Below are 24,507 nucleotides of genomic sequence, written 5' to 3'. Positions count from 1 at the left end.
AGAACAAGGGACCCGGCTGGTGGTGGGTGACAGGGGGGTGATTTCTGGGTGCCAGACCTGACGCCGCTGCTCTGGCTCCAGGGCTTGGGTGAGCTGGGTGTGGGGAAACTTATTCTTATCGTGTTTTCGCAATTGCGGGTGCAATTAGGAGGTTATGTGGGTGTAGGAGGTGCCAGGGCCGGGTGGGTGCCGCCGCTCAGGCTTTGCAGGAGGATGCTCGTCTTGCCACAGCAGGCCTATGGAGCTGGAATTTGAGGTCAGTGGAAGGTCTTCTGCTGAGCCAAATGTCATTGTACCCAGCACCAGAGAGCCAGAGGCAAACAGAACAGGTGAAATGTCTTCTCCTGGGATTTTATGGTTTCCTCGTGTTTTTGGAGCAATCTGCTCTGGCAAACCTGCTTTAGCAGATGGGTTGGACTAGATGATCTCCAGAGGTCCCTTCCAACCACAACCATTCTGTGAGTTAGCGAGGCTGTACACTGAAATACAGAGACAAGCTCTGCAGACTTCCACTGAGAGAAGCGTGGAGGGTGTCATTGCTGAGATAACCCCGTGGGTTTTGTCTTGTGTACCACTACCGGTGAACCCACATGCTGGGCAGGAGCAGGAGCTGTGTGTACACTACCGGTGGCCACCCCCTTGGCCCTCGTTGTCTGGGGTAGGTGCATTCCCCCTGTATTAGGGAGCGCAAAATCCACGGGCAAAGCCCTCTGTTGACATAACAGTATATGTGTGTGTGTGTATAGAATCATGGCATCATTTTGGTTGGAAAAGGCCTGTAGCTGGTCATAGAATCCAACCATTAACCCAGCATTGCCAAGTCCACCACTACCCCATGTCCCTGAGAACCTCATGTCCGTCTGTCCAGCCCTCCAGGGATGGTGACTCCAGCACTGCCCTGGGCAGCCTGTTCCAATGCCCAAAAACCCTTTCTGGGAAAAAAAATTCCCAATATGCAACCTAAACCCCTCCAGTGCAGCTTGAGGTCATTGCTTCTCATCCTATCATACCTTGAATGATACACTTTACTTAAAGGGGGTTTATTTGCTGCACAGGTACTGCCTATTAATTGAAAATATAGAAATATATGAGAGAGACATCTCTAGATAAGCATTCGTTTTTATTCATTTTATTTTTTTGGCACAGACCTCTTCACCCAAATCAGTTATTTCTGGAGAGTAATGATTGGAAATGGGATCTACCAGTGAAGGAATCACAGATAATGAACTGCTTTTCATAGGAAACAAATAGGAAAGGGGAGTGGGATGACTCTTGAAAAATTATATGAAAAGATGCAAGATACTGAAGGGGAATGTTCTCTGGACATGGTTCTCCGGTCTGCTGTGGGTTTGTGTTTTGTGGGGGTTTTTATGTGTTTCTTGCACTGGAAGTTGGAGATATTTTCAGTTAGTTAATGTTTTACTTAAAAAGAGAACAGAAATGCCGGTCTTCCTTAGTTAGAACTCAAAATGGATTTAAGTATGTAGATGGTTTTCCAGACAGTGACTTGGGATGTAATGTGACATTGTGGAAAATAAATCTTTCAGTGCCAGAATGTGTCTTTGTTGGTGAGTGTGGTGGGAATGATCATAGATGTTGTCAAGTAATCTGTGCTTTATATATAATATTCTTGGAAAAGCCATTGTTCTCTAGAAGTACCTGGGCCTGATTTAATTTTTCATGAGGTCTCAATTATATATAAGAGAGAAATTAACTAAAATAGTGCTGTAGAAAGCAATTTGGAATTCCTGTGATCAGACATGTTCCCTTGTGTCCTTGGTTGATCCGATTTGTGGTGGAGGATCAGATGAGTCCATGGTAGGTCCAAAGAATGGGAAGCACAAGACCTGGATTACCCGTTTTGCACGAGCTGAGCTTTTCTCACTCCATCAACACTTCAGTTTTCAGTGCTCATGAACGTTTATCTTTATAATTTATCTCAATATAACTTGTAGACAACGAAAGGGTTCGTTTGGCTTCTAATAGAAAGGCGGCTTTTGGGAAAATTGCTTGAACGTTACAGAATTGCACAATGGGAAACATGTATAATGATGAAATTTTGGAGTTGAAAATGTGAGGTCGTGTTTTCTGGACGTTGGGAGCCTTTTAGATGACTTGAAAATACCAGTTGTGACAAATAATGCCTTTGTGGGAAAAAACAGCCCCCAAAAAGGTAACATTAGCCCCACTACCTGATGCTGATATCGGCCTCGTGCTCCAGTTGGAAAGCAAAACTGTACAAAGTTTCTGTTCAAATGTTTTAAAGAAAATGGTTTTATTTCATCTTAAGTATTCCTTTGTATTTGTTGTGGTAAATATATAGCGGTGGTGTGGCTGTGATCGCAGGGTGTCTTTGCTAGAAGCTGATTTTCCTCCAAGGCTGGAGGAAGAGATGTCCTCTGGGCTCATTATTATAGCGGCGTATGCTCACTGTCAGCACTTGAACTATAATAATTGTCAGAAAAGGTCAATTTTAGAGAAATTAGTAGATGAAGAACAGCGTATTTTCCAGTCAGATCAATGTTCCGCTGATCAGACCTGTATTCCTCAACAAGCGGGAGGTAGGACTGAGAGTGGAGACCGGGTCTAATGAAAACCAGTAAATCACGGCCTTCCAGCAGCAAAAATGTCAGTGGTGACATAATGAAAGCCGTCTATTGTGGCCTGTGGAATGCCAGATGATTCATGTGCGAAAATGAAGCAACTGGTTCAATCAGGGGGGCACGTTTGGAAAACTACGGCTGCTTTTAGCATGTTCTGTAGGTGAGCGTTTAAGGCAGATGAGTTGGAGCATGATTTTTGAGGTATTCTTCAGCTATGTTGAAGATAACATCTCTTAGCTGGCAGACACTTGGATTACTGATGGTTCTCCGTAAACACTCTGTACCTTGGGAAAGTGGACTTTCTAATGCCAAGATGATGAAGCGTTTGGATGGGGCAAAAGGCAGAGCAGATGAGGAGATAAACGCTTCATCTCCAGGAGGTTTGATGGAGCAGATTGAAGATGGAGTCGGAGCTTTGCCTCCGCTCCCGCTTACCCCTATCAAACACATTATTTAATATCATGGGGAATACTTGCCACCCAGTGAACCGATGATATTAAAGCAGTACATACCGACCCAGTGTGACCAGCTGCAAAATGACCTCTGAAGGTGCACGCTCCACTTCACCCCGGCGAAGCGAGTCAAGCGAGCCCCATACCTGTTTGCACAGGTGTGCACCTCTGCCAGCGGGGCCACCGAGGCAGGACGGCAGGCCCAGGGCCTTCTGCATTTTCCGCATTTTCTCTTTGGGTGAAATGTGAAGAAATATGGGTAAAATTGTTCAATTAATATGGTTTTCTCTCCATCATGGTCAACCTGATCTCTTCACTCCTGGTCCTTTTCTCTGCTGATCTTAGGCAACACCCACTCCAAGGTCCTGGCTCCGGCTTTAGTTTGCACTCTCCTGATTTTCTTTGTTCTGTTTTTATTACCAGAACCAGGTTTACCTGTTATGATGGGCACTGGGTGGTGGTCCCAAGACTCTCAGGATTGAGCCCACCCCGCCCCTCTTCCTTTTAGCCCTTTTTTAGCCACCTTTATCCACAAATGCATTATTTATGCCCAAACAAACATATAAATATAATGTTGTTATTTTCAGAAGAGATCAGCCAGCCAGACATCATCGTTTCAGGGAGATTGACTTTTTTGGTGCACCACTGCTATTTGAAGATAACCACAAATCAACGGTCAGTAACGGATGAGCTCCAGGTGGTTATTTCTGGCAGGTTGAAGTAACAATTGTAAGAGAAAAATAATAAACATCCCCAAAACAACATTTAAAAAGGCAAAAACAAAGCAACGGCAAAAACAACAACAACAACAATAATTTTCTGACATTACTAGCAAATGAATCGGTCTGTTTTTGTGAGCAATCCAGGAGGATGAGAGCCTGGTTTGGTGCTTGCAGTGATTCTGGTGCAAGTGTTGGCCTCTATGCAGTATCTTGGTTTACCATCATCAAAAAAGAACAAATAGAAATATATGCATTAGCTTCATGACATGTTTGCAGATAATTAAAGATCATGGGAATGTTCTCCTGTTTAACTGTGTCATATAACAGTACTTTTGATGGGAATATTGTGCTATGCCCATATCCTTGCTTATGCGATTTGTACACAGTTAAATGGAGGAATGATTGACAGTAATTAGCTACAAGTGAGATGTAGGGAGGATGCAGAGCTGGCACGAAAACCAAATGGAAAATTAAATGCTTGAGGAAACTGGTACAACGGGGAATTAATATCTCGGGAGTTTTCTGCCCAAAGTTAATTCACTTTATAGGCAGTCGCCTCCAAACTGAACTCTGAACAACAAAGTGGTTCGGATCACTTTAGCTTCAGAAAGATGAATTAAAATCAGCATGAATTCAGTGTATACCGCGGCTCAGCAGGTTGCACTGATCTGGTTGAGTCCGGTCGCAGCGAGAGCGTTTTGTCCATCCGTAAATTGTAATGGTGTTAACACGAGGGGGTAAATACAGCAGAGAAGCTTCTGTAAAAGCAAAGGGTAAAGGAGTTTCTGTAGGAAGGCAGGTTTGTATTGGTGATTGGCAGGTTTGTATTGGTGATTAATTGGCAGGTTTGTATTGGTGATTGGCTTGCAGGCCACGTACGTGCGGATAAGTACCGGGGAGCACACCCAGGTCTCCATCTCAGAACCATCCCCTGGAACCCATCAGATCGGTGCTGGAAGCTTGAAATGGTCACGGGGGTGGTGGCTAAGATGAGGATGGTGTTTTAGACCTATCAGAGTGGAGATGATAATTTTCTTTTAATTGGCTTTTGTTTTTTCATCAACGAGTTAGAAAAATAAAGTAATTAAATGGCTTTTTTTTCCTGTGATGGCAAGGGCCAAATAATTAATTGGCCGTTGAATTAAAATAGCACTTTGAAGTCTTGTGAAGCAGAGGAGGGGTTGTTTGGTTTGGGTTGTGCTGGGTTTTGTTCTTCTGGAAGAGCTATTGAAAATCTGAATGAATTAATGATGGTAGTGCTTGTTTACTCCATGGACAGTGGAAAGAACGCTAATTGGTCACTTCTAATTTGGATTTCTTTTATGTGACTTTAATGATATGTAGATTTTCTAATGTTTATACCAAATAAAATATGAATTAGAATCAGGGGGATGGCAATGGAATAACTTCGAGTGAAGCCTGACAAGAAAAGTATTTGAATTTCAGTATCGCATGGTGTAAAATATGAAATCAGATTAGTTACATTAAAAAAGCAAAATTCATTATGGACATTTCTGCAAGAGGAGGTTTCCTACCAAGCCTGTACTAGTCCTTGTGGAGCAAAGTGCGGCAGCACAAATAAAACCGCGCGGGAGAAAGGTCGTGTTTATTTGGATGCACAAACCTGGTTTCGGGTGCCACCTCTGACTCGACCAGAAGCGGACACACACAAACATGAGCTACTTTTTCCTAGCAAGAGAAAAAGGAGAACGAGATACTTATCGAACGGATCGTCGTGCGAGGCTCGGGTCATTGTTCGTTAAACTTTACGTAGGTGCCCAAAGCGTGGAACTGGGAATAGCGGCCCAAATCCCAATTATCTCCCCGAGGGTCGGCTGCCGACACCGCTGCAGCATCTTCTCCAGCGCGGTTTGGGATAGATACTCTTTGGAAATGAGTAAAAACAGGCGCGTTGTCGTCGTGCGTGTCCCCTCCCGTTGTGGCTCGCCTGTATTTGTGATTCCTGGTGCCAACGGGGATTCAGATGCGGGTCGGGAAATAAAACATGGCATGAACTCTGGGTGAACTGCCAGGGGAGCAGAGCCCTCCCCAGCCCCGTCTGTGTGGAACAATAACACTTTGGTGTTCATTAACTGCGACATAAATGTTTTAAATTGTTTTGGGGAGCAAAAAATGTGGCACTACAGCGTGAATAGGCAAAGCAAGGGAGTTCATTAATATCTCGCCCGTTGTGGGGAAAAGTAGCGGCCCAATCTGGTTTACATTGATTTTTTGGTGACAAAACTCTCTTCGGTGGGGGAAAAGCTCGAGTTTTGAATTAGTTCATAGTAACAAAAATCTCGTTTCCGCAGTATCGTGTTCTCAGGGCTGATCTCTGCGCTTCCCCGGCGCTGGCGTTGGGTGGATGCCGAGCGGTCTGCGAGCCGGTGCCTAATCTAGCATGTCAAATGTGCGGGGTGATGTCCGAGCAGGAACTGTCACAAACCGCTCTGGAAGGCACCAGCTCGGCGAGGACACAATGGTGCAGATTGATGTATGGTTTTATTAAAGCACAGTTTGCTGCATGACAAGCAAGCGTCTCAGCTCGCTCTTTAACGTCTTCGTCGGCGTTTAATGCAAGAAGTTTCTTGTTGTCAACACTTTTGGTACAAAAGCGCTGAACGGAGCCTTGCAGGAAAGTGGGACAAAAATAACTATTTTCATTTGAAGATGCTCTTTTCACCAATTAGGTTTTGAGATGTCACTAAGTTGTTGTTTTTTTTAATTTGGCCCAAGCATGCTTGGTTAATTGGGTAGAACTCATTTTTGTGATCAGAAGGGTTCGGTGCTTTGGCTCTCGGCTTTGCTCTCTCCCCAATTATTGTGTGTAACAGTCTCCTTTCACAGCCAGAGACCCAATCCTGCCCATTCAAAACCGATGGGTTTGTTTGGAGACCTTTTTCCACAAAATCCTACCAACCCTCTCGTGCAATTTTTTACAACGTGAATGTTTGTTGCCGTAGCACAATTAGGCCGTTGTGTGAGTTTACCCAGGACTGACCTTAGGCTGAGCGCTCATTCCTTTGATCCATTAGAAATATTGAGTTTGTGCTGATGATCTTCCTGATCTCTAGACTGTCGCAATTTTCTGGACTTAATAAAAATGTAACCTTAAAAGCACAGTGGGATCACCTAATTCTTTTAAAACTGCTGTGTACATATATCTCCTAGCCTGGTACATAGACTAGAAAAGAGTTTCACATTTTGGTTGCAAGTCAGATCATTTGCCATCTGCCTCTTTGTAAGCATGGGTTACATTCTCCTGTTCTGTTTGATTTCACTTGTCTCTTTGGCATCTCTTACCCTTTGGCTACATTTTTATTTGGTAATTTTGTGATATTTTTCCCTTTTTCCCAGCAGATGCACTGAGCATCATCAGCGCTTCCCATGTTTTAACTGGGATGCTCTTGCTCATTGGGTTAAATGTGATTAGGAAAGATGGTCCAGGATGATCCCAATCGCTGAGCCGCTGCCACTAGAACTTGACAAATGGGTTTTTTTTGCTTATTAGCAGGAAAATCCCAGGATTTCTGTGCTCACACGTGATTTTCTTATCCTCGATCAGCGCGGAGCCCGACTGTCTGGGGGCTCCCCACACATTGGGGTCAGCCCGTGTGCTGTGGGACATGGGAGGGGTGAGCACCGGCTCCAAAACTTCCCAAACTGAGCCCAATCCTAATCCTGGGCATCCCATTGAGTTGCTGTCTCTATCTATTCCAGGCGAAAACCTGGGGGTTAGGGCTTGAAAAGACTTATTAGAGCATCCGCGTCCATCTCGTTGCATTATATATGGTGGAGAGAAATGGGAATGAATTATGTCTAACTTTGAATATCTCTCTTTCTCAGACAATTTGCATAAATTGTATTTTCTCATATGAGCATCAAGGCCTGCCTGATTTTTAAGCTTTTTTTCTGTCATTTATGCCAAGTAGTAAATATCTGAAATGCTCAATGCAATATATCTGCTTCATCTCTCTTCTGCGTTTATCTGCAGCCAGACTGTCCTCTGGGGACGCGTGAATAGAAGCGATATTTTATTCCAACTCATTAAAAGATGGGGGGTTTGCACAGCTTTCATTAATTGGGCTGAAAATATCAATAATACAAGTTGAAAACAGAAGCCATGTGGGACTTCTAAAATAATCTTAAAATCGCATCTTGTTAAGGATGGAATTGCATCCGGGGGAAGATGGTGTGAGAGGGAACATATTGTATCCCCCTTCCCTTCCCTTCCCCAGCCTTTTAGCTCGATGAACTACAGGCTTGGCAATTAGCAGCAAGGCGATTAGATCGTCCACATTTCTGGGAGTAATTTGTGCACTAATTGTGTTTTGGTTGTTTAATTACTCTTGCTTACTGTAACCGAGGAGAGGTGTCGAACCCCTTCGCAAGAGCTCCTACAGGTTCCTTAGTTAGAAGCTGCGTGTGCCTTTCTGCATCCCGTGTTACCAGGAGGGCAATGTGCATTTAACCATTCCCAGGGCCAAACCGCAAAGAAAACTCTCTAACTGGCAAGCTGGATTTGAAGGCAATTCAAATGAATTCCAATTTTTATTCAAAGCCTTTTTGACGTGTGTGGTAGGAACTAAAAGGCAGGAAATAAACAGAATGGGGTGGAGGGGGGAAAGAGATAAAAATTCAGCAGGATGGAGGCAGAGGGGGAAAATTGCAATTAGAGCTGGGAAAGTTGCAAATGGTCTCTGGGATTGCTGTCCAGGATCCTGCAGAGCTGGTGGGTGGAAAACCTTCCACTGCAATTTGGATTTGTCTTTGGGCAACGATGACATTACACAGAAAGAGACTGGGGTTTCGTTTTGAAGCTATAGAGAGATGCAAAAGATACATTTATTGTAGATTCAGCTGTGGAAACTCCAACCCGTAGCTTTGTGTGGACTGGAAGAAAAGCGGGAGGAAACGCAAAGAGCAGTGAGTTAATTCTTGTAATTGTTGGTAGTCCCACTGGTGATGTGCATGAGGAATCACTGCTGGGTAGACTTTGCATCCAGGAACAGATCTTCCAGCGCTGTCACACTGGTTGTCGCTCCTTGGGCTTGGTTTGTCACTGATGGAAAATCATCATAACGTGGTCAAAGGATGGTCCAGCTGACCTTGCACAGTGTAACTTGGAGTAAATCAGTTGTGCTGTGGTTTCTGCAGCTCCTGTTGCTGGTTGGGCATGCTGGGCTTGGTACTTTAGGGCTGATGTGTCTACTGCCCGCTGAGAGGGAGCTTTTATTTGCTTTTACTATTTTATCTGCCTGAAAGAAGCGTTGCTTTAGGGCGCTCTGAGGTGGAGGCTCTCTTAAGTGAAGAGATAAGAGAAAATATCTTCAAGATGAAATGAGGTATTAAGCTGTAAAACATGGAGATGTGTCCCAGACAGCAAGGAGGAGATGGAGGAGGGAGATGGAGCTGAGATGTCAGCAGAAGCATCAACCTCACATGAAATTGGGCACCCTCCATCTTCATCAGATGCCCAGGAACAGCAGGGCGATGCTTGATGGCCTCAGCTTGCACCAGGGGAGGTTGAGGTTGGATGTGGGGAACAATTTCTTCCCCAAAGGGCTGTGGGGCATTGGAACAGGCTGCCCAGGGCAGTGCTGGAGTCACCATCCCTGGAGGGTTGGACAGACGGAAATGAGGTTCTCAGGACACGGGGCAGTGCCAGGGGTGGGTTATGGTTGGACTCCATGATCTTGAGGACTCTTCCAACCAAATGATTCATCTCCTGTGGGAGGGAGGTGGGGGGACCCTGACCACCGCAGCGTGAGCCATACTTGCAGGAAGAGAAGAACCACGGAGATGCCCACAAACCAGGAATTCCTTCATGCCTGGCTTTGGTTAAAAGTTTGTATGGGAAGACTTGGCATCTGACTTTTTTCTTCTCCTGGAATTCTGCAGTGTTTACCGTGACCTGGCAGCTGGCAGTAGTCCAGCTCCTGTCCTTCAGTCGTGGAGTCATAGAACGGTTTTGGTTGGAAAAGACCCTCAAGATCACTGAGCCCAACCGTTAACCCAACGCTGTCACTAAACCAGGTCCTAAGAACCTCTTCTATGCATCTCTTAAACCCCTCCAGGGATGATGGCGGTGGTGGTGGTGGTGGTTCAAGGCCAGTTAGCAGATTTCTCCTGTGCTTGTGAGAGGGACAAGAGGGACGAATATGTCCTCACAAATAACTGACAACGTGTCTCCCCCAGAACCGGAGCTCTGACGTCTAGCAGCACCTCTACTTGAGGGCTCCGATCCCTCCTTGGAGGATGGGGACCTTCCATTGTCCCCAGCGCTGGTGACAGCGAGGACGACATGTTGCCACCCTAATGAGAGGTGACAAATGGGCAATAGGGACTTTACTGCTTAATTCCCAACGCGCCGTGTCAGGGCAAAGGGCAGGAAGGAGAAATCCCGCTGCAGAGCGGGGCCGGCGACGTCGGTCCGTCTGAAAGGTGCTGCTGAAGCTGGAAAGATTGAGTTAACTAGGATTTCTGTGTCAGCGCCCGGGACCTTTCCTAAACAGACCGTATGATCTAAATACCGTGTGACTATTTCCCCTGACTGCAAGCCGGGATCGGATTCAGAGCCATGAACTAAAAGGGGCTCGTAGGCAAAAGAAAAAGTCTTTGTGCCCTTGATGAAGCTTCTTAGGGCTTGTAGACTTCATGAAGAGTAGCTGTCTTTGCAGAAAAACATCATTTGGGGTGATTTGGGGGGAAAAAAGTGAACTGGAAGCAATTTTTTTGTTAAACACCTGAGGTTTTAAGATGGTTGCATCTGTATATATATAATTTTGAAAACAAAAACCGATTACATGTTATTTTTGTGGGGGTGTAAAAACAGAGAGAATGGGTGTGCTGAACAGGAATTATTGAATGTGTGTTATTTTTTTCAGAATAGTTTTTGATATTCCACTGTTTGTGAAATACGAGCATTACATCGAGTATTTCCTCAATCAGATAATAGGACGTGGTATATTTGCCCATGTATTTTGTCCCCTGTGGAAGACAGAAATATGCATACATACTAAAAATACTTGTCAAATATCAAATAAGTACTTCTGCCTACACGGAAGTGTCTATTTTAATTGTATCTATGCATGTATGAAATGGGCAGGTAGAAGATGCTGGGTCTGAAGAGCAGTGGTGAGTGTTTGGTTGGTTTGGTTCAATAAAACTTCAGGAACTGCCGTAGTTCAAAACCGCGGCTGGGCTGGCCCGCTCAGGGCTGGTTTATAACACAAAGGGCTTTTTACGTTTTAATCCCTTACCTATAATTAAACCTGTTTCAAACCTATAAAACAGAGGTGGGGAAGTGAATTCTATACGTTCATTTGTGGTTCTTGCAACTCATTAGAAGTGGTGCTGGCAATTAAGCTACTGAATTAGGAGATGCGGGTATTTTTAGCGTGCAGCTGGTGGATTTCTGCCACCCTTGCAGGCAGGACTAACAACCACTTGTCTTCTGAATCTGATGACCAGGCGAATACCAACAGCTACACACAGACATTGGGAGACGGGCTGAATAAGCAGCTGGTCCCATAAAAGGGAGCGTGTATGGAAAATCTGTGTCCTCAACCAGACGACTTTGATCAGTGCTGTAAATACTGGCTCTTTTTTGTGATTGTGATGAGAAAACGCAACAAATTAATTTCTTATTGCAGTTGGGAGGGATTCTTAGGGCTCTTAGGGACATGGCTTAGTGGTGGACTTGGCAATGTCAGGTTTACAGTTGGACTTGAAAATCATAAGGGTCTTTTCCAACCTAAATGATTCTATGATTCTTGCAATTGTTTTAATCTTGCTATATTTTAACTTGAAATATTGCTATTTGTCCCTTGTGCTGATAACATACATTAACGATAGCTTGCTGCTGAGATTTCACCTCGAGCTATGAGAAGCTCCTCTCTTTGGGATGGGGGCCCTAATTATTTCATACTGTAACACAGAATTGCTGCTGAGACCGTGTAAATGAATAACGGGGCTCGTAAAATCTGTCTTGTTTTGGCTGGGACAAAAAATAATCCAGAAACCCCTTTCTCATCCAAACCTTCATTATCTTAACAGGATGATTATTAAGCAATTTCCACATGTGACATGCAGTTGCTGTATTGTAGAAAGGTTTGGGTTGGAAGGACCTTCCCAGCTCCCCCAGTGCCACCCCTGCCATGAGCAGGGACATCTTCACCAGCTCAGGTTGAGGGGGTTGAGGTGGGGTTGAAGTTGGGTGAAGGAGGTTGAAGAGGTTGACATTGAGTGAGGGAGGTTGAGTTGAAGAGGTTGAGATTGGGTTTGTAGAGTCTTGGAAGAGTTTGGGTTGAAGAGACCTTCAAAGGTCCCCCCCTGCCACGAGCAGGGACATCTTCACCAGCTCAGGTTGCTCAGAGCCCCGTCCAGCCTGGCCTGGGATGTCTCCAGGGATGGTTCATCCACCACCTCTTTGGAAACATCCTGTGTCCTTGTGCTGAGCATCCCGTGTGACTTGTGTTCTGCACAGACACGTGTCCTGAAAGCAAATCCTCCGTACTGGAGCACATCTACCTCATGCAGCTGATAGCTCCAGGACCATCAGGACGGTGTCAGTATTTGTCCAGCTCAGCTCCAGGTCCGTGTTTATTCAGCCACGTGGAACTCAAAACTGTGAAATACTCCTGAATCCACGTGCGTACCCCTCAGTCGCAGAGATCGGCTCTTCCTCCAGACCCCGCTGCTCCCTGTTCTTTCATCTTTCACGTGACTGGGAGAGGTTTGTTTTATTTCCTTTCTGCTTCTAATCAGGATTTCATTTTCCTCTGGCTGATGCGCATCTGTGGAGTAAACCCCATGGGAATTGGCTTTCCCCCCTTCGTAAGGTTAAAACAACAAAGCTTAATGCACTGCGCTACGTGTTATCTGTTTCCCTCACTATTTTAATGGATTTCATGGTGTTTTAATATGAGGGCGGTTTTCAGATAAGAGCCAAGGATGATGACAGTCCCCCCAACCACCACACTGCTAGTCCTGTGAGGGCCTCTGCTGCAGGACAAATATTTGGATGGAGAGGTGGAATGTTACATCCCCACCCCTGGAACATCTTTCCTGAAAAAAATATAACATTTGTTTTATAAAAAGATTTATTAAATAACAGCTACCACTCTTTCCTAGCTGCTTAGGAAATAGCAGCTTGGGTATTGCAGATCTCTTGGTCAATCTGGGTGGAAAAAGCCCCAGTGCTGAGTGTGCTGGGTGGGTGCCAGTGACCAGGGAAACCGGCGGCTCCCGTCTGGCTCGGTAGCCGCGTCCTCTTGAGGGTTTCCTGTCCTGCTTGGTTTTGGAGGCCAAGTTTTCATCATTTTTAAGGAATTGTAATAATAGGAGGTGTGTATTTAAGGATGCATTGGTGCTGTCTGTTCCTGGGGGCTCCGCACAGCCTGGGCACAGGGACTGGGATGCTCCTGAAGGATGCTGGTTTGGGGACGGCTCCACGAGCGGTACCGCAGTGGGTGTTTAAATTAGTTCCCCTCATTTAGGGACGCGGGAAAAATACACTGCATCGTTTGTCAACAGCATCACACAGGGAATAAGACCCTTTGAGCGCAAATGAGGAAAATGCAATAATTGCTTTGTGTTTTTAACAGCCACCAGCTGAAGGAAGAGAGGACCTGCAGCAGCCAGTGCTCCTCGACTTTCCTGAGACACGTGGAAAGTAACGTGGAGCTTCTGGTTTGCTGAAAAGACGTGTTTTTGAAGGGTGTCAGCCTGTTTGGAGTGTGGGAGACCCAGCGCTGCTCCCCTGGGCATCCCAATGGGTCTCCAGCTACGTCCTTACCAGTCTAACTCTTCAGTTTTGCAGTTTTCTCTTAACAAAGTAGTTAAATCCTGTCACAGAGCGGTCTTGATGACTTCACTGATGTCCTACTGAGGTTTTTGAAAAGACAAAACAAAAAAGCTAAAATATAGCTAATACCAGCAATTCTACATGCCTAGGAATCTGCAGCATATGCACTCCCTGGGCTCTTCTGCAAGAGCTGTTGAGAGCAAGTTGAGGTGACTTGTTGTGATTTGAAGGGAATATATTGGATGGATGGATGGATGGATGGATGTTAGTTCTCTGACCTTAAACCAGATGAAGTGTTGTTCTTATGCTGTAAAACTGCATCAACAGTGCACAGTCAAGAGTGATTTATGTCAGTAAAATTCGCTAATTAACAGCTTAATGAAAGGATGCTAGACAACACTTGCTTTCAGAGCACTTTCTAACATGCAGTGTGTTAAGCAGGAGGCAGGTATGAGTGTTCCGTTATTGCTCATTTCAAGAGTGGCTAAAATGATGGACCTGTGGGTGGTACGTGGAATAACATCGCTGTTGAAGAGATGAGGAGCTCAAGGATGGGGAAGGAATAAAGCCTCTGACACGAACAGATCCCTTGGGTCTGATACTGGTCTTTCCACTGCATCAGAGCAGTCTTGCACTGCGAGATGCGTATAGATGGTGCTTAGGGACATTATTTCAGGCATTGGAATGGCCTGCCCAGGGAGGTAGTGGACTCGCCGTCCCTAGAGGTTTTTAAACTGAGATTGGACATGGCACTTAGTGCCATGATCTAGTAAACGGACTGGAGTTGGACCAAGGGTTGGACTCGATGATCTCTGAGGTCTCTTCCAACCCAGTCGATTCTGTGATTCTGTGATTTAGTGGTGGACTCGGCAGTGCTGGGTTAATGGTTGGGCTCGATGATCTTTTCCAAGCCGAACGACTCTGTGTTCTCTCCCGTTGCCCAGGTGAATGTTTTGGGCCGCCGCATGAGTACGTCCTCGCCCGGCGATGGCCTCGCAGCCCGCGCTGGCACGGACGCTGCTGCTCGGCCTGCTGGCCTGCTGCCTGCCAGCCGCCCGGCCCCGGGACTTCACCGTGAAGGACATCGTCTACCTCCACCCTTCCAGTAAGACGTCTTCGATGGGCTGCACAGCCAGGGGTGGCCGTGGCGCGGGGTTAAGGACGAGCTGGAGAGGGGCCGGGGGAGCCACCAAGATGATCAGAGGGATGGAACAGCTCTGCCGTGGGACAGGCTGAGAGTTGGGGTGTTCAGCCTGGAGAAAAGTAGCTCTGGGGAGACCTAAGTGAGGCCTTTCTGTGCTTAAACAGGGCCCGTAAGAAACATGGGGACAGACTTTTGAGCAGGGCCTGTTGTGATAGGACAAGGGTGATGGTTTTAAACTAAAGGAGGGAGATTGAGACTGGACATAAGGAAGAAATTGTTGGCCCTGGGGTTGGTGAGAGCCCGGCCCAGGTTGGCCAGAGAGGTGGTGGATGAACCATCCCTGGAGACATCCCAGGCCAGGCTGGACGGGGCTCTGAGCAACCTGAGCTGGTGAAGATGTCCCTGCTCATGGCAGGGGGGGCACTGGGGGAGCTGGGAAGGTCCCTTCAACCCAAACCACTCTATGATTCTATGTGTTAAGGCAGCAGAAACATCAGGGTTGCGCTGAGTGCTGAGCAAAAATTACATAAATATCCCCAGTACTCATAAAACCAGTTGATGTAAAACCAAACTGCCCCTTCCCAAAGGGGTTAAAGGACAGAGAGGATTACGGGCAGTTGCTGAGCATGTCAGGAGCTTTTTGGTCGCTGCTTTCTGTTCCTCAGTGATCTCTCTGGCCATAAGACCAGGACCCGTGGCCACGCGGTTTGCCCGAGCACATCGATGGCTGTGAGCCAGGGCCAAACGTGACCGTGTGCCGCTGTGGCACTACCTGCTCCCGACTTATTTCAGTAGCTCCCTGGAGCCGTGCTATGGCAAAGTTATGTATCTTCACATCTTCCATGGGCTCTCCCTTCACCAGTCTGTTCACTTCATCAGATAGAAGCTTATTTAACTCTACAAGCAGGGAGCGCTTGGGGAGCTGTACCTGCCACCTGTTCCCAGAGGAAACTCACCACCTTTCCAAATTTGCCTGAAAGATGTATATTCTTTAAAAAGCAAGATGAAATTCCGGTTTCATGCTGCAACCACAACCTGCCAGAGGTGCAGGGTGAAGAGGGGTGAATTTATTAGTGATGTTGTGTTGTCCCAGCCCAGGCTGCTCCTTGAGGGCACCACCAGCCCCACCAGAGATGTTCCCAGGGGACTTGCTGGCCCTTACCAGAGGAGCCTGGGGAGAAAACAGCAAACGCCTCCTGCTTCACCAATCCTACCCAAACGGGGCCGGCCCAGAGCCAATGGGCAAGGGGAGGAGGTGAAGAGGAGGTGAGACATGGCCTGTGAGGCTGTGGAGGTCCAGCTTCACCCCATGGCCATAACCATGACCTTTTGGTGGCAACATCTTGAAGACGTATTGAATGTGCTACAGAAGCCCTGCCAGGAGACCACTTAAGGAGTTAACGCTCTTCGTCTGCTGAGATAAATCAGGACAGGGTCTGCTGTTAAAAACTGGAGGGTTCAGCAAGTTGATTTTTCATTCCTTTGGGGACCTCAGCCTGCCATCCAAAACGGCAGCAGCTCGTTTCCAGAAGTATTTTAATCCGTCTGATATTTTGTTATCAGCACTGATAGAGTAGCAGTATTGGATGTGAGTGCTGATACCATGACAATAAGTATTCCCTGTTCCCATTAACTGCCTTTGAAGTCCACAGCGGGCACTTTTTCCCGGTAAACACAGCTGAACTGAGTCCTTATTGTACCCGTATGTGCCTTTCCCGCATTGCTATTGCTGACGGGATGTTTACAAATCGGGACCAACTTGACGAAGTTGACAGGTACACCTGTAGAAAGATACGTCTGAAGAGAACAAATGCTGCTGTGTGCCTCTGAAAAGCACAGCAGAGCCGGATTAATTGGCTCCTTTTAACTGAATATCATCTCTTCCTTTCAGCCACACCGTATCCTCACGGATTTAAATGTTTCACCTGCGAAAAGGCGGCAGATAATTACGAATGCAACCGGTGGGCTCCCGACGTCTATTGTCCCCGAGGTAACCAGCTGTGCGCTGGCGTTTAATTTAAATCTACCTGATGACAACCGCTCGCTGCCCCCACCGTGGGGACAGCACTGAGCCCCCATTATTCCTTACATGTACTCGGATGCTGGCGATCGCTGCTCCCGATTGTAAGCCCCCTCATCATGGAGATGTGTAAGCGATATGAGTAATCCTTTAAGCTTTTCTGTCTGTGCTGGATGAAGTTTGGGACTTTTTATCTCCTCGAGCTCAGCTGGAAATTAAATCAGGCTGACGTTTATTTAAGGGTTGTGTTTCTCTTACTGGTGAGTACAGGACCAGTTGTTGCTTTATTCACTTCTGTTGCACATGGCACAAGCCCACGCTTCAGGGCAGCCAAGATTGCCTCTTTTCAGCTGGCCTCAAGGTATTTTTGGTATTTTGGGCTCATAAATCACTGGACTCTGAAGCTGGGAACAGCCTAGAAAGGGCTTTGCGATACAGGCACCAAAATATCAGACACAGGCATCGGTGAGATCCTCAGATCAAGCCTTACCGCTTCTCTTTTTGAGACACAAACACTAAGATTGTCCACAGCCCCTGAGGAGGCCCTGGACGCGGGTTGTGTCCTCACCAGGGTGGGAACCAGTTGTAGGTAGGAGGAAGCTGATGCTGATGGGCAGAGGGAAGGATGCGATGGGCAGGAGGATGCGATGGGCAGGGGGAAGGATGCGATGGGCAGGAGGAAGGATGCGATGGGCAGAGGGAAGGATGCGATGGGCAGAGGGAAGGATGCGATGGGCAGAGGGAAGGATGCGATGGGCAGAGGGAAGGATGCGATGGGCAGAGGGAAGGATGCGATGGGCAGAAGGAAGGATGCGATGGGCAGGAGGATGTGATGGGCAGGAGAATACTGATGGGCAGAGGGATGCGATGGGTAGAAGGATGTGATGGGGCTCAGTGCTCCCCTGGTGCTCTCTGTAGGCTTGGCTTTGCTGTTCAGCATCTGTCCGGGATGTCTGTGATCTGCTGCGGGACAGCACAAGTGCCTGCCGAAAATATTTATTTTGGAAAAGAGAGCAGAACCTGCACTGCAGGGACGAGCCAGCTGTGTTTGCAGCTGTGTCAGAGTGTGTTATCTGTCTGAGAATGTTTTTGATTTGAGCTCGAATCAGCACAACATCAATAGCAATAGATGAGGTCAGGCTGGCTGGCATCAGATGAGACCAATGGCCGCGGACACTCCCTGCTTGGCCAGCAGTCACTGGCGTTTAAATGAGTAAGGCCAGCGTTACCTGCAGATTGCTGTGAGACTGAGATCTGCCTTTAGGAGCTGGAGTTACTTGACCCAAAAAGATACGCTAATCTGGAAGGTGAAGTTAGTACTTACTGGTGGTTTAGTGGAGGGGAAAACCAGGCTTTGGTGGGTCTGTAACTCATCGGGTGTGTTCAACCAGAGCAGCGCTGCTGGTGACGGTCCCCAGCGCTCCTGCCTGACAGATCAGAAAGCTTTTATTGAGCCGGCTATTTTCTTTGCTGCTTTAATTTTCCAATGCGATTTTTGGCAGGCGCAGAAATGCAGCCTCTGGTTTGCGGCGAGACCGCGGGGACGCTCCGGGAGCGGGGTTATCCGCTCGGGTCACTCCCTTGTCTCTGGCGGTCAGAGGGCGCAGTGGCGGCGTTGCCTTCCCCGCAGTGATCCAAAAGCTGCTTGGTTTGCTTGGCTTAATGGTGCGAGAAAACAAGAAGACTCCATCCTCCTATTCGCTATATTTTTTAGAGGCAATGCTATTAAAAGCAAAACAAAATATTTTCATTAACCGTGATGTAGGACTTAAAGGAAACCACGTTTTGTGTATAATGAAATTCATTATAAGGGAGAGAAAAAATGCAAAAGAAAAGGCGATGGTGTCACTTGTCACACCGGGGTCAGCGTAAATCAGTAGCCCTGAAAGTCCCCCAAATAATCCCATAGAGCAACCACCTCATTTTCAAAGCCTTTTGTAATGGAGAGTGTAACTGAATGTTACACTATGGTCGGCTGGGCTCTTAAGTGCCTTTAAAGACACTCTAGAGCGGCAAAATTATGGAAATCTGTTATATTTTGTTATTAATACAATATAATGGAGCCCCATCCTTACCCCGTGGCCGCGCAGTGTCCTGCCTGCTTGGGCACCACCGTCCTTTAGCATCAACTTTCGTGCTGCAATGGCTTATTTGAATCTTATTTGAATATTAATTCAGATGACTGAATTTTATTGCTTATTGTGGCAATCTCGCCCAGCTGTCGCTGAACGCCGAAAACATGGGAAGTACACAGGGCTCTCCCCATCGGAGACGAGGGCTGAGCAGGAATGTCCACTTTAAATTAATTATGCTCCTCTTTCCCCCCCATGGAAGCAATAATTTGATTAATAATAAGGTTGATTCATAAGAAGCGAGGTATAATTTAGAGAGGAAATATATAGTGGTGTGTTTCCTGTGTTGAGAATGCAGCGTGTTCATCTCGCAGTGCTCGGAAGGGGAGCAGCACCTTCGACTGAAACGTGAAATAAAGCCGCATTCCTTTATGCCTGGGGACAAGCACAGCGTTCGTCAGCCCTTCTGCTCTGGGTTTGCTGTGTGTTTCACACGGGGACAAGGAGTAGCTTAAGAAGAAGGAGGAGGAGGAGGATGGGGGAGCCCTCAGCGTGCAGGAGATGCGATGGGAATCCTGGGGACACGGTCTGGTTCATGGTGCTTTTCCCATTTTATGGTGCTTTTCCCAAAGACTGGGAAACCGAGAAATACATCCATCCTCCTCACTGTTCTGCTGGGTGTTTTGGCATCGTTTTATAGTTTTTTTTAGGCATTTAATGGTTGTCCATGAAGCACGTTAACAAACGAAACCTATGCAAACAAAGCTTAGCTTGAGGCACAGACAGGTACTGCAAGTTTTCCTTTTTAAAGCCCATTCTTGTGGAGCTGATGGTGCACACCGTTTTGTGTTTGTTTATATGAAGCTCTCTCTGTAACTTGATTATCCAACGTATGTGTGTTTATTTATCTGTGAGTATTGGGAACAAATGTGCACGTTCCAGGGTGCTTTGAAACCTCAGTTCCGTGCCAGAGCTTGGGGTGTGGGTGCCTGTATTTACTGACATTTATGTATTGCAAGAAATACATCAAAATAATCTTTTTTTTTTAAATCCCAAGATTAAAAAAATTAAGATATCTTTTTTATTACTTCCTATTAGTAGATTATGACAAAATTTGCCAGGTAAAGACATTTTTTCTGTCTTTCGAGGTACCAGATACTGCTTCAGCCAACACATGATGAAAGTCACTGGGGAGAGCGTGTCGGTCACCAAGCGCTGTGTGCCCTTAGAGGACTGTCTGGCTACGGGATGCACCTATGTAAAGCATGAAGAATACAAGGTATAGGATAAAAATTGCCTTTTTTTAATACGAAAACTTGGCAGAATCCTTCTGGCCTTTGCCCATTAGTCTGACTGGTTCAGTGGGTAAATCAGCATCGTCAAAGATGAAGTTTCTCTTCTTAAGGAGCTCCAGCTCGTTTCCATTTGCTACAGAAACAAAGGAATAACCTCTCCCAGAATAAAAGAATAATCTAAATAGCATTTAACTAAATGGCAGTAGCTCAGGGGTTTGAGGAGCGTGGCCTGCAGAGCTGCCTTGTGTTTGCTCCATGTCCTCTCTGCTCTGCGACGGATGCTCGTGGTTCTCCTACTGAAACGAGTACCTGCAACAAAACCCTATTTGAATAAGTAAGTATTTATTTATTTGAGCTCTGGTTTGTGAGCTCTATGTGAACCAACCACCACTGGTTTTCAGCAGTTTGCTTATTTGGGGTAGAAAATAAGAGCTTCAAAATGGATGTGTCGTCCTTGTAGCCGCCGAAGTGTTGTTCCTGTGCAGGTGAAATCGCTCTCCGAGTACATCAATAAATAAAAGAGGAGGGTGTTGGGGGTGGAAAAACAAGGGGAAAATAATCAGACTGGACACTGTGCTCCTTTGCAAGTGTCTTATTATTTTCCATGTGTCTTTCTGCATTGGTGTTGGTGTTTTTCAAGTAAGAAGTTATAACTTGTTTCTTGTTGCCCAGGTCTGCACGTCCTGCTGCGAAGGAACCATCTGCAACTTGCCCCTGCCCAGGAACGCGACAGACGCCGTGTTCACCACCCTGTCCCCGCTCAACAAGACGCGGCGGCTCTCGCAGCCCGTCCTGCTGGCCATGGCGTGTCTGTGGCTGGGGCTGGTGGCCCAGCGCTGGTGACACTGGACAGCTGAGCTGCTGAGAACATCTGCGTGAACCTTCAGCCTCTCCCTGCCGAGCTGGCTTTGAAGGAGTCGTGTTCCTCCATGTTTTTATTACCGATGGAGTGGTGAGCCTGGGATGTAGATGTACTTGAAGGGGGTAAAACCGTCACGTTTCGCTACTGTTTTCTGAAGAAACTCATGCCAAATGTTCCCAGAATCCCTGGCTGAGACTGATACAGACACTTTTCTTAATGCCCATCTTTTCCTCATGAAGAAATGATATTTAAAAGTACCGTATCCCTGCCAGCTGCTATTATTATCACTTACACATTTGAAACTTTTCTTGTTACACAACCATAGAACTGGTTTGGGTTGGATGGACCTTCAAAGTTCATCCAGCCATGAGCAGGGACGTCTTCAACTGACCACGTTGTCATTGTCACAGCACTAACTCTGGTGTCTCGTTAACCTGTTTTTAGAATGCAGAGTAAATAAGAAGTCTCGGGGAGGGCAAGAGCTTGTGGCGAGGCAGCAGAAGCTGGAAGGGATGAGCACAAGGGAGCAGGGGCAGTTTGGACCAGGTGAGCGCCTCGCACAGGTGCTTCCTCCAGGATGGGCAGAAAATCACCTTGGGTTATAAATCAAACCAGAAACGCTCTAAAAACTCCGCTCCTGAAGCATGATTAGAAAGGAAAGTGTGTGTGTGGGGTCCTGACCCTCTCCTGGGAGGAGGGGGGTGTGTGAAGGTTGAGATGCTGGTGCCGGTTGAGCCAAGAGGTTCTTTGTTTTGGGGCTTTACATGTTTTCACATTTTGGGCACCCATTCCAGCCTGAGAAAAACCCCTGATCCTGAATAGCTTATTTTATTGTATTTAATGCACTCTGTGGTGTATGGACTGCTCCAAGCTACAGCTGGTTCAGTGACCTGTGTTTCTTGTTTCACTTGGAAATCACATATGCAATATTTATTTTTGTATAATGAGTCGGATCCAAAGTGTTTAGAAGATTCTTAATACTGATATTGCCAGGCAAAATGGTTGTTTTGCAAGTGGGTAAGCCTGTAATATATAAATTATCATATATATATATATATATATACATATAAAAACTGTTTTGCATCATTATTGAAAAAGAATCAGCTTTGTTTTGCAAGGTCTGTAATAAAAGCAGGGTGGCTATGGACTTGAAGTTAAACCAAACTTAAGCAAAAAAAACCACCCCAAACAACAAATTAACGTTATAAATTGTTCCTTTACAAGCTGATTTTGGCTCATCATACTCCAAGGTAACCTGTGCAGTATCGAGCTACACTATGCTTGTTTTGGTGAGTTACAGGGGGAAAGGCGAATGAAGGAAGCCAGTGCTGGAACGTAAATGCTTTGAAAGGGCTCCGGGAAGGTCCCGGCAGCATCCGGGTCAGATACAGGTTACAGGTGGAAAACTGCAGCTCCTGGAGTTTTGTGGCCTTTGGAGTGAGCTCTGCTCGTGCTCCGGGGAGTTCAATTGGTGTTGAAGGAGAACCTGCTTTCCGGTGCCTTCCCTGGGGAAGGAACCTCCGTGTGCTTTGCTAAGGGATGTTTTCTCATTATGGAAATGGAACCTCAAACACTGTGCCTTTCCTCTTTTTATCTAAAACTAACACTTTTGAGGAAAGGCTGATAAATCTTGCATTTTGATGTCATTCGGTTCTCCTCTGACCTGCTCACTGAGCACTAGTATTAAGAGGGTAGTTGCAATCTCTTATTTTATGCAAGTTAAACCTAGCTCTAGCAGACCCTAAAAAAAAAAGCCCAACCCTGCAGCCTTTCTAAAGCCCGTCCCCTCCTGCGCAAGCTCACTCGAGCATGCAAGGTACTTATGGGTTGGGGAGAATGAGGTGGAGGAGGATGTGACTCCTCCAACAGCAATTTAAGTATTATTAATTATGCAAAATGGAAGAGTTTAAGTCTGGAAGGACCTCACGCAGGCATTCAGCTGCTCTCCTGGGGCAGGGGTTGAACGTTGGCCAAGATGTGTTGGAAAGCCAGCGGGATGCAGAACCGAGATTACTTAGGAACATCTTGCTAATCTCTTCAGCCAAGGTGGGCTCAAGCCTTGGGCCATCTTGCATGTGGCCAGCAGTAGAACCTCAAGGGGCCTCCTCACCATCTCAGGGCTCACAGGCTGGTGGTGGCAGCTCAGCCGGAGGTTCTAAGGATTTCTGTTTTAATTCCGGGACTTGTTATCCACATGCATTTAGGAGTCAAGCAATAAGAAAACCGACCAGCAGCAAGAAGCAGATGTTACCTCCCGGTTGCCTCGGTCACCAGTTACAGCCAAGTTTGCACCAACACCTTCTGGCATCTCTGTATGTCGTCTCCCTCCATTTCCCATACATTTTGCAGTTCTGTTGCTCTGACCACAGCGACGCTACCGCTGGAGAAGGTCCCAGTTCTTGTGCTGTCTCACCAATGTGTCCCAGTTGTGCTCTCCAAAAAGGACCTGAGCACCATCCAGCTGAGCTGCTGCCTCCAGCTGTGGTACAAGGGTGATGGACATTGGGCTTAAAAGAGCAAATAAAGGTGACTGCAAGCACATGGTGGGGGGGTTTAAAGCACATAAATGCTGAGCTGCACCGTATTTATTTTTTTAGGCTCTATATATGTGATATTGCTTTAAAACGTCTAATTTTTTAACTCCTGTAAATGCTGTACATTTGTATAAATAAATGTTTTAAATATTCACACGATGTGTGAGGTGTGTGATAACAGCGTCCCCTGTGCTGGGCCACCGTCTGCTCCCTGCGCCCCTTCTCCTTTCCCTGGGGTCCTACTAGCAAAAAAACTCTTTAAAAATATAAATATCTGTATTTAAGACCATTTTGGTTTAACTCCCGCTGAATCTTTCCCATAGTTTCTTCCTCTTGAACTCCCATGGTTATTTGTTGCTTTTTTATATGTATATTGGCTATTTAAGTGCATATTAAATAAGAAATGAATAAGTCTGAAGAGACTCTTGTTTAGTTACTGAGCCCTGGATGTTCCTGTCCCTCTCCTGCTCCGGGAAAGCTTTCCCTGCTCCATCATTACGCTGCAGTGCTAATTTAATCCCAGCACGTTCTGGAGGTTTTAATGCAGTGATTTCTATTATCATTTCCACTCCCGCAACCAACACTTAGTTGGACGTAAACAACTTCATGTGCCTAATGCAAGGTTTAGGCCTAAGTTATTGATGGGCACCGTGAAGAAGGTATAACTCAAAGTTAAAGCTATACAATTCTACAGCTGTATTATGGGATATTCTGACAATTATCTGCCTATGTGTACAGAAGGGAATCGGCTGGGTTTTGCTGATAAAGGCTGTTCCGGCGGGGCAGAGGCTGAGCCGAGCTCTGCTGGATGCAGGTGAAGAGACAGAAAAGGCCAAAAAATAATAAATCAACATTTGCAAAGGTGTATTTAAGGAAAACAGTAGTGACTGGGCCAATTCCCACAGCTCTAGATTGAATAAATGCATTTTACAGTAGCACAGTTAACTACAGCACTTACAGCACCCGACTTTCCACTTAGTATTAAAATAAGTATC

At 46.3% G+C, this 24,507-nt stretch overlaps 1 protein-coding gene across 8 annotated transcripts in view; it reads left to right on the top strand.

The window, feature by feature from the left end:
- The window catches only part of LYPD6 (LY6/PLAUR domain containing 6), a 46,604-nt gene extending 22,938 nt beyond the window's left edge, over positions 1-23,666 (top strand). For all 8 annotated transcript variants that reach the window (XM_065070236.1, XM_065070233.1, XM_065070235.1 and 5 more), the window contains 4 exons: positions 14,530-14,690; positions 16,621-16,719; positions 19,970-20,100; positions 20,789-23,666. In XM_065070236.1, coding sequence (XP_064926308.1) covers positions 14,573-14,690; positions 16,621-16,719; positions 19,970-20,100; positions 20,789-20,959 — 519 coding nt within the window. In that variant the 5' untranslated portion in view covers positions 14,530-14,572 and the 3' untranslated portion in view covers positions 20,960-23,666. The remainder of the gene's footprint in view (positions 1-14,529; positions 14,691-16,620; positions 16,720-19,969; positions 20,101-20,788) is intronic.
- Positions 23,667-24,507: the final 841 nt, after the last annotated feature.

The sequence above is a fragment of the Columba livia genome, chromosome 7 (assembly GCF_036013475.1).
Source record: "Columba livia isolate bColLiv1 breed racing homer chromosome 7, bColLiv1.pat.W.v2, whole genome shotgun sequence".
NCBI lineage: Eukaryota > Metazoa > Chordata > Aves > Columbiformes > Columbidae > Columba > Columba livia.
The sequence above is the reverse complement of the archived record's forward strand: the minus strand, read 5'-3'. Positions and strand labels throughout refer to the sequence as shown.